Source organism: Seriola dumerili, unplaced genomic scaffold (genome assembly GCF_002260705.1).
Source record: "Seriola dumerili isolate Sdu_G_001 unplaced genomic scaffold, Sdu_1.0 BDQW01000121.1, whole genome shotgun sequence".
NCBI classification, from domain to species: domain Eukaryota; kingdom Metazoa; phylum Chordata; class Actinopteri; order Carangiformes; family Carangidae; genus Seriola; species Seriola dumerili.
Window position 1 is genome coordinate 1,030,604 of NW_019174376.1, and position 11,015 is coordinate 1,041,618.

General features: G+C 40.0%; 1 protein-coding gene across 1 annotated transcript in view; it reads right to left on the reverse strand.

Moving 5' to 3' along the window:
• Window positions 1-11,015, reverse strand: part of atg7 (autophagy related 7) — a 65,776-nt gene that overhangs the window by 33,958 nt on the left and 20,803 nt on the right. Inside the window, exons 13-16 of the mRNA XM_022748365.1 lie at window positions 8,278-8,472; window positions 6,326-6,571; window positions 4,852-4,967; window positions 2,944-3,019 (exon numbers count right to left, since the gene is read on the reverse strand). Of these exons, the coding sequence (XP_022604086.1) occupies window positions 2,944-3,019; window positions 4,852-4,967; window positions 6,326-6,571; window positions 8,278-8,472 (633 nt within the window). The remainder of the gene's footprint in view (window positions 1-2,943; window positions 3,020-4,851; window positions 4,968-6,325; window positions 6,572-8,277; window positions 8,473-11,015) is intronic.

Below are 11,015 nucleotides of genomic sequence, written 5' to 3' on the forward strand. Positions count from 1 at the left end.
ATTGCTTAAGAGCACTTCAGGATCTGGGGGATACAATCTGGGGGTCTCGATAAAACTATTCAGTCTAAAAGAAAACCATCATCAAAGGAAACTTAACTGCAAATAAATATGCCCAACGGTCTAACTCTAATCAGGATCAAATATCTATTACAAATTATATAAAGACACAATTGATAAAGATGAATTAATACACATAGATAATAATTCTCTAAGTCAATATATTTACTATCTCTATCAGATAGGATATAAATGAATATATTAATGTTTACAGATCGAGTCACACCTGCACCTAGGCATACAAGCCCAGTCTGACTAGTTCCCTCGGTAATGGACTTTATATTTATATATATATATATATACTGTATACATATATATATATATACAGTATATATGTACATAAATACACACAAACACACACATATATTCACACTTTCATGCATATTATTCACTCATTTCTGCATTTCTCTATGGTGAGCATTATCTCATTTCCTCACCTTCACTCTCTCTCTTTCACACACACACACACACACACACACACACACACACACACACACACAAGGCGTCCCATTTTCATGCCATTTTCTATTATTTTGGTTGAAATACCGTGAGAAGCTGAGGTGTTGCGTAAATGTCAGAAATTCAGATTCTCAGGGTGATGAATTCTTATAATTATGCAAAGGAGAGAATGTGAGAGCAGTCAATAAGCAAGAAGGCAGAATTTGTATAGCCCACCCCCTCAGTCCAGAGTATATAATCATTATTTCAAATATGCTTATTATGCTTTTAAAAATATGAACTTGAATACAGGTTTTTCCAAATTAAAGCACCAAATAGCTTTCAATAGGGCTGCCCTTAAGGTCTTGGCCAACTAAGAAACTTTTTGTCGTTTTCTGTAATATCACGGGTTTTTTTGGTTGTGTTTCTGTTCCTTGGTATCACTGGGAAACGAGACTCACATCTCTGAACTCATACTAGTAAATATTCACAATCATGTTTTGACAGATTTTTCAATCAAATCAACTGATACATGAGTGAAAGAAATCCACCGACTATTAGGAATAAATCTGTCCCTAAGTTTATAGATCTAGTCTCTTCCCCGCCCATAGTTTTAAGGAAATTATCTTATTAGTTCTCACCTTAAAAACAGCAGCCACTCTGGCCAAGGACACACCATAGAACAGATGGCTGCATGAAGGTACACACACACGCAACTCTCTTCTCCACAGTTCCTCTGGGAGTATTAGCTACTGCAACCAGCTCATTGATTATCACTACGCATTGTGTTTTTATATTGAGCTCTGAATTATCCTCACTAAACAGCTTAATAACCCACTGCTTCCAGCTAAGTCCGGTCTGACCCAGACTGTGGTTGTTCTCCACAATGGCAGTACTTCATATCTAGTCATGGTCTGTTATGGTGAACCACGGGGCTTTTTTGTTGGGCCATCTCTACTTTCGAGCATCCGCAGCCAAAGTTTGCACATAAAACATCTTCCTCTCTCAGTTAATGTGATTCTTCTTCTAGGCAAAAACGTGTCTTCTCTTAATTATGATGGCTTTATTAGTAATCTTGAATTATGTTTGATGTGTTTCATTTTAAACACATCAAACCACCAAAATAGAAACCGCTGCACACTGTCACTTAATCAACGGCTGACAAAGTAATAGAGCCTCTGATCTGCTGTTAGTGCAGTTCATATAAAGCATCATGACTACGGCGCAAATTCAAATGTACCACAGAAATGAGTTGGCACACAAGCGACTGAAGTTTCTTAACAAAAACATAACATTTTCAGGCCGTATTTATTGCAGGGCTGTATTGTGCAGCGCTACATTATACAGGTGTGTTTTTCTGGTTATTCAGTGTACACAATAACAGAGTAACAGAAACTGCCCTTTACTCTTGCAGAACAAAACCAAAACATTCAAACACATAAACAACAGTCCTGTATGTTGTTACACAATACATGACATGAGCTACTGAGATGATGCCATTGCTTTTTACATCCACTTATCGATGCAGTATCATACATTTTATTGTTTAAAGAATCTTTATCATTAGATTGGTTTCACATTTAACTGCATTTGTTTGTAGTTACTGGTCTTTACGACCACTATTTTCACATATTTGTTTGCTAAGACCCACGACCGCTGCTCTCTAATCAAGCAATCAAGCATAACACCTCAGCCATGACTTTTACCTTTACAAAGATAATAATGTTCACTTCTAATTGACACTGTCAGTGTGGTATTAATTTAACTATATAGTTATTATTAAAGTTTTCATTTGCAGTGATGTTAAACTGGACTTTATCATAGAGAGGGATGTTTCTAATGTTCTGTCAACCCCATTTATAAACACCTCTCTGACAGTATGAACAGAAACCGAACATTATAATCAAATGCAGATATGTTGTTCTTATTTGCAATAAATTGTATTGGTGTATCTAACACAGTGGCCAGGGAGTGCATGTTCAGCACACTTTTGAAGATGCTGCAGTACATTACATTCACTCCCTGAAGGCTATAACCTTATCAGTAAGCCTTGTTGCTAAACACCCCTATTTTCAAAAGGAACCATTTTTGCTCGTGGTCGATGCCACGACAATGACACCAAAATGGAGACAGCTATGATGTCTCAAACCTCAGTTAGTCGCTGTGTATAACGAAATATAGTCAGAACTTCAACAGTGTAAACCACACACACAGATATAGAACAAGTGTTCATCTCTGTGAAAGCTGCCTTTATTTCTATAGCAACCCCATCAGCAGGAAAAGTATAGTTCAGACTTTCAGGCTCACAATCACACATAGATGTGATGTAACAGTTAGCACAGACACACTGTATACTGGAGGGGGCCGGCAGGTGGAGGTGAATGGGTGAACAGCACAGAGTGTTCTTAGTATTAAACATGTTGATGCATGCAAGTGTGTGTGTCCGACCTGATGTGGCACTAGACCCAGAGAAGTGGGAGGTTCATTCATTCGGTCATCACTGCTGCTGGCCACTGCATAACCTCTGGATGGAGAAAGAGAGAAAATGATTCTGTTTTCATTTGCCTTTTTGCACATGAACATAACCAGAACTTGTGTAACTTTGGCCACGGTTTTCTATTCAAAAGAGAGAGAGAGAGAGAGAGAGAAAGAAAAGGCAGTAAACTTAAATAACAAATATACTGTTAAAAAATATATATATTCAGAACTAAGAGGTCCAACTCCATTGAACATTTAAAAGGTATCAGTAAGATCTCAAAGATCCTGCTTACCAGTGAATCTAACCAGGTTTAAAATATTTGACTTTCTATGGATAAAAATAACTAAAACATCACATCTCACACTGAGCTTAGAGTGGTTTTGCAAAGTAAGAAATGTCTGTCAAACTGATGCAACATTAATCCCTCTGTGACAATATTCTAAAGCGCACGGTTACAACGTAAGATCTTGTATGAAAGCCAGGGCCTTAAAAAAGGGAGAAAGAGATGGAGGACAGGAATAAACACAGCTATGAAGCGAAAAACAAGGACACAGAGAGGGCAGATGCAAGAGAAGGAGATCTTGGTGTGAAGGAAGGAGCCATACAATTATAGGGGTACAGCGAGTACATGAAAACTCTCCTTCTCTCCTTTGCTTCCTAAGCTTTTTATCCAGCATAGGCAGGGCAGCTCTGTAACAGCTCATAACATCTCAGAACACTGAGAGAAAATGGCTGTCTTATCGGGCTCAGCAAGCAGCCACTTTAGTATGACTTTCACCAAAACAGACACACGCAATTACATTTCCACAAAGACACACCCGCGCGCACGAACACACACTTAATCAGCATGAAAACGTCCCCATCATTGTTTGAAAAAAAACAAAACAAAACACACTTTTAAGAGTTGAGAATATCGAGCTGCTACAGATTGCCAAGTGAACTTCAGAGCTGACTGCATTGCAGTGGTGGAGATTTTGAAGCATAAAAGAATGAGAAGGACTGGGAATTATGACAAAGCTTCTACAGTAAACACAAGTTCTTTGGCTCAAGTAAATTCTGGGAGCTGTGCTGCAACCAAATTAGGGACGGATACTACCTGTGGCGCTTTAAGACCTTGCCTGCAGTGCTGCTCCATCAAAAAAGCAGAAGTGAGCAAGTAAAGCTTCCTGAAAGTTTGGGATCCTCAAAGGCAGAAACTTTAGTTTTAAGCCTGGAGTGAGGTACCAGCATGAAGCTCTGGATGTCTGGATGTCAGGCACCTACTGGTGATCAGGGCTGCTCACTAAGGTAAGTGGAGTATCTGACCTTGCAGCACTCTAAAAGGATCTTGGATTGTGATTTCAATGTGGAGTCAGGTGGAAAAAACAAAAAATTGCTAAGGAGTGATCATTTATCAGCAGCATTCTGAGTGGTGTACATCTCCATCTGCAAACTCTTTTCATACCCATACTGTTGTCATGTTCCCCTCTCCAAATAAAATTGAATATATGGATTTTGTTTTATTATAACAAATTTAACTATTGACCTGTCACCTGAGATATAAAATCGGAGAACCTTAAAGTGCACAGTGTTTTTGCTTTAATCGAGCACAAAGTGCAACATCACACTTTTACTTTAGACATTCATTAAGTATTTGAGCTTTTGGACATAAGACAGCATATCTTACATTTGTTTGAAACAGTCTACAATTTCCCTTCTTACCTTTTCATCTTTGTTAGTTGGAGAATCAAAGCGAGCATATAGACTACTTACTACAACTCTGTGTTCAACACTCCATGCTATGAATGTACGGCCAGACCTGTACTACTAGTATTGATACTAGTACTATGATTCCATAGAACTAACCTATAGGACTTTTATAAGTCTACTCTTCTTACCCTTCACTGTGCTGCAGAATGGACACCATCATCTCAACAGCCAGGGCTCCAGCAATCATGGCGAGGCCTGGTCTGCTGACTGTGCACTGCTGATCCAGCGTCCGATCCCTGGTAGACTGTTTACAAAATAAAACAACAGAACTAATAAGCAGCTGGCAATATAGAAACAGCAATGACCTCATGCATCATGTCCTGATACCCTCCAAGCAAGCCAGATTCAATCCCTTAAACCTGACAGGGTCTCCTCCAGTTTACAGAGAGGAGTAGTTTTGGAGGTTGCCACCAATTCAGATTCATTTTATTTTTGACAGGTTTAGATGATGCTTTTTATATAAAGTGACTTAGGCTGAGTGAGCGATTATCAGCTGTTCTGATCGCAGGCTGTTTATCTATCAGACCGTTTATCCCCTAGGGAAAAATCAGGTGTCCAGCAGCTCATTACTAATAATAATAATAAAAACATTCCAGTGTAAGCAGTAAAATAAAAATGAAAACCTTGTACAAAAACCATGTTACAGATCAAATTTACATTCCTAGCTTGTTTGCATTTCATTACAACAGCTGATCAGTGACACTGAAGTGACAGATGACGTGTGGCTGACAATCTGCTGTACCATTTTGCTTCAACCAACAAACAAAGCTCATAGGAAAAACCACAAAAACCACTTGCATCATCACTATTCACTCATTCACCAGACTCAAATTCATATCTAACATTTAGAATTTAGAGAGAGGCTGTACCTCTAATTAAAATGTTAATATTTGCAATCTGTGACAGCGAGCAGGAGGCCTTTAAAGTCAGAGCTGAATAGCACGGTTTCCAACAACTGGCTGTGGCCTTCACTAACTGATGAATGTCTTTCATAAGTAACTCATATCAAAAGGGCATGGGGGAGTAAACCACCGAAAAGAGAAACAAAGAGTGTTAAAGGTACAAAAAGGAATGAACACAGGCAGAATGTGGATGGCAAGAAAATGTGATTCTCACAAGCATAAAGGTTGTGTCAGGCAACTCTCCCCTGGGCAACATGTTAGCAACTGTTGCACAGAGCAACATCCATTTGGAGTCGTGTTTCTGGCCACCCAACATCTCAGTCCAATATTTACTTTTAGCTCTGTTTTGGTGAGAAAAATATCTCTCTCTTTAGCTGATAGATGTTCGACTGTGTTCATCAATGGTGGCGTACAATGGATTTATCAAAACAAGGCTGCTGAGAGATATCTCTGCAGGCCACAAAACCAAAACAATACGAGCGACACCTTTCACACCCAAGCAGGCATTTGATCAGTTAATATAAAAAAGTTGATGAGCACACCTTTACAAATGAGTGTTGGTTGAAGAAAACGTCTAAAAGAATCCTAACTGATTTGTGTTTATTCTTATGTTTCCATTGTCTTCATTCATATTTGTTTCAAGGGCATGAAGTGCGTGAATGAGTTGAGTGTATGTTTGATATCTGTGTGTTTTCCTCACATCTCCCGGTGCCACAACATCATTGCAGAAGTAGCAGCCCAGCTTGTGCCCTGGGATGTTGGAGAACAGAGAGGATCCTGGGATGGAGGGCACAGAGCCGGCTGGTGTGGAGGATGAAGAAGAGGCAGAGGAACAGGAAGGGGAAGAGTCTGCCCCTGCAGAAACTTTCGGACTGACGGGGGGTTTCTTCAGGCCGTGGCGCATCACAACAAATGTGTCAAAGCCTAAAGCGGCGTTGACCACTAGCTGGAGAGCAAAAGACAACAAATCATGGTAAGAAAAAAAAAAGGGTATGTACTAACACACACACACAGACACACACAGACACACAGACACACACACACACACACACACACACACACACACACACACAGAGCACATTTCAACCAAATCAAATCAACTATATGGCTTGTTTTACACAAACAATAAGGGTACAATATGTTGAATCATTTCAGAAGGGAATGACATAAAACATTAATAGGCATTAAAATGTTGAAAGCATCTAGACTTTCAGAGAAGCAATGGAAATAAATTGTAAAGCCAATTTGTGTCTGAAACAGCCCCGCGGCACAAATGGCCAAACAATCTCTCAATTGAGCAGGCCATGAGCAAAACCTAATCAGCAGCCCAAAAAACATTTACTGCATATAGCAATATAAGAGCTGCATCAGTGATACCACTGGAGGCATTACAAGTCCTTAACACAATGTTCAATAAATCTAATATTTCCTGGCAACTAATACAATTTCATTGGATGAACAGAAAACCAATGGCCAATGTTACTGAGCAATTTCAATTTCCTGGAAGAGAAATAAAATGGCTTCCAAATTTTAAGTTCCAGCCCAAATGTTGTTAGCAAAAGTTACAAAGTCATAAATGCCTCCTACCACAGTGCTGCACTGGGACTCTAGGTCCATTTTATCCTTTGAGCAAATTTATCAGTTGAAAGTCTCAGTGACACCATAAAAATACTCTGCATTTTCTACATATATTTTCATATCTGTGACTGCGATGTTAAATTACAGATCAATCATGGACATAACTCTCTCACTGCTCTCACTGTGCCATCTCCCGCCACATCAGGCAACTGTTCACTGAAAAAGCTCCACAAACAAGCTGCACATTCCCTGCCCAGCATCAAACAGCAGACATGCACAGTTATGCATAGTGGATCATTTAGCAAGTAAAGAGCCACATATTTTCTCAGAAGTTGACAGACACCAAAGGCACGACTAAAAGAGAGAAACTATCTGACTTAGATTGCTCAGGTGGCCAGAAAAACGACTTCAAATGAATACTAATGCTGCTGCTGGATGTAGACATAGGCAACCGTTTGCTAACAGGGTCACCATAACAACTTAAGAAGTGATGATATGTCAATGTTGTGTTCACAACTTGTTAATGCTGCCCCCGCATGGATAGAAATCTGCTACTGCAGGTTAAGATATAGATTATTCAGACAGGTAGTTTGAATCATGCCATGTATTGAACAGTGTATCTATTTTCCAGTCAATCCAGTTGGATTGATTGATTTTTTCGACCACCTTTTTCCATCAGAAGAACTGCAATGAATTCCACGCAAATCTTTATATCTGGGTGTTTCTTTAACAGCAAGCTGCTAACTTTTTCGCTCTGCGGTTTGGTGCTGGACATGTAGTGTATAGTCTTTATTACAGCTGCCTCCTGCTGCTGGAATCACAGCTGATGAGTGTGGCGCCATTGTACAACAAGAGTTAACATGAAAAACCCAAAGCTAAAACATGATTGCCTGCGCGTTCATCAACGGAGCTGCCTCCCTTTCACATTACACATCACCATTTCATCTATCGTTTATATAGGAAAGTGCAGCTTTAATTACCCCACCCCCACCCCCCCACCTCCAACCCCAACCCCACCAGTCAGTGACAGTGTGACTGTTTATACTGTACATACTGTACAATGTTCCTACTTACCTTCCTTTTGTTGGCAGCTATCACAGTAGGCAGCCAGCGGCTCTCCCTCGTATCCATTAGTAAGAAAACCACATCATGCTCTGAAATTAGTTTCTCCAGCTGCTCCACATCCCTCTGCGCCTGGGACAGAGTGGCCTGAGAGAAATTCACTGGGTGGCCAGGCATGGGGATGCTCATATTGTAACCCTCTGAATTCTGAATGAGAATAGAAAATAGAGGGGAGAAAGCGAGAAAGACAGGAAAAAAAAAAGACACGGCTTACAAATACAGATCACATGTACTTCACGGCACTTGCAAATTCAAAGTCCATTCCACATTCGCTTTTCTTTTCTATGGAAGATGACGTTTTGGTTTTAAATCAGCGGTGCCTGTGTATTTGCAAACATGAAAATGTCATTACTGAATTTAAACATATAATGAAAATTAAATTTCAACTTGACTGAATACTGTCGTTTCGGGACATCCAAGGAAGTTTGTAAAGTTTGGGTATGTTGGGAATGTCTCTTTTCTTGACAAATAAAAATGCCTACAGTGCCACAAGTATCAAAAAGCTTTTATTTTCCTTGTGCTGAGATAGTGCTAGATATATATACATATATGCATTTGTAAGAAAAGTAATAGTAGCAGCAATTTGGATGTGTAGATGTAGCGATGCTGATGTGTACATATATATACATAATCGGACACTGGTTTTGTACAGCTACAGCACATAAGATGCAATGAAATGTGTTTCGGTGTTTTTCTTAAGATGGGCTGCAGAAAATCCGAGAAATGTAAAACTTCTTTTCAATACATTTCTAGAACCTCTCGATCTAATCAGCTGCTGTATGAGAAGCCAGAAGCTGGAAACAAAACTTGGGCCAAACATGTCTTTTTGGCGTGCTTGCTGCTGGCTGTCTGACATACTAGTCTAGACAAATAAGTGAGAGCATAGTAGATGCAGTCACCAAACACTGCCTCAGTGTACTGTGTAATCACATCATCGCCACAGCTGACTTGAGTCCAGTCTGGATTTGGACTGTCCTCTGCGAGTCGATAGTAGAGAATGAGAAGGAAACTTTAAATCACCACTTCCAAATCCACGAAAAAAAAAATCTTTTTTAAAAAATACAGCATGGTAAAATGAAATGGGGTAAGTGGGGCTTCTGCTGATTCAATACCTTAATGTCTTTTAATGTCCATTGCCAAAATTGTATTACTGTGACTATCTGCAGGGTTGCAGATTCGACAGCGAGGCAAATGGAAATGTCATGAATAATTTCATAGTCAAGAGAAAGATGGAAAAGGGCAAAGATGAGGTGTGAGATCTTAACAAGAAGAAATGCCACTTTTACTGAATTAGTGGATCATTTGCCTTCACTCTCCACATTTCAAGAGTGGGAGCTGTTAACCAAGTCTTGAATTTACATTTCATTATGACGTCAAGTGTTACCAAGCAATCACAGAGTGATTTCAGGCTGCAATAATCATAATCATCCCATCTCCGCAGATTCGACATCCTCAACCTACAGCCGCAAAACAATTCTGATAGTGGAAAAATCCTTCCTTGAAAAGATAAACAAGATTTCATGACAATCCAACAATGCCACTGTTGATATCTTCAACCGGCTCTGACCTGACTGTTGACAAAATTTAAGGATAGAAAAAGAAGTTGGCGCCTACACTACAAACTATCCTGGAAATGTCAATCGACAGTATTTGTCCCCTGACAAAATCTGAAATTTGCTTCTGACATTTTCAGCATAGTGACCCTGCTTGAACCAGGTCCTCACAATTCAGTTAATGCATTTCTGTGCTTTCAGCTCACAGTGTTCCTTTTTCTGTCTTTGTTTCAAACTGGCACCTGATGCCCCTGTGTTTTGGGGAAGAAAAAAAAAAAAGCATGAGGGAGAGAGAAGCAGACACACACCCACACTGACAAAAAGAGGAGGGCAGGTACGGACGCAGCTCATACAGGGGGTAGACAAACAAAGTGTCTAGACACATCATGACAGCACAGGACCATACATCATGACGTACGCCTCTGTTCTTCATTTTGTATTGTATTCCCACAAACACGAGGGAGAGACAGAAAAAAGAGAGAGTAGAGAGAGAAGCTTGGATACAAAGTTGTTGATGTCATGTCATGACAATTATTTGTGTGTGGGAGTGGGAGTGTGCGTTTGTGTGTATGTGTCTGTTCATGTCTCTCACACTATAATCCTGGCCCACTGGGTATCTCATTTCAGTAACAAACCTGAATGGTGATTGAAAGCTTTGCGTGGTCAGTAACTTTCGAATGAAGCTTCAATCTTACTGAGTTCAAGGCAAATTACATCACAGCTTTCCAGTCAGACAGGGAGTGATTCACACTGTGAGATATAACGGAAGAAGAGACAGGCGAGCTGGGGGAAGGAGAGTTCTGTGATGCCAGCTCTTAGTCAGCTTAGGTAAAACTCACAAGTTGACTAGAAGCCCAGAGGGTGTAAACATTTCATTACACAGACTGTGCTCCACTTTCCAGATATATGACTCCGCATATGCATTTAAAAACAGAAAAAATGAATCATAGATTCATAGGAATTCAACGTGATGCTTCAAAAGATCAAAAAGCTGTTTGTGTTTCATCCTTTTTTAGCCTGTATACTGAGGTGTGATACTCTATACCAGCGGTCCCCAAACTTTTTTCAGTGGGGGCCACATCAACTTTCCTTTCTGAGCTCTGCTTGCTGGGCGCAATGCCTTTGCCGGGGGGGGGG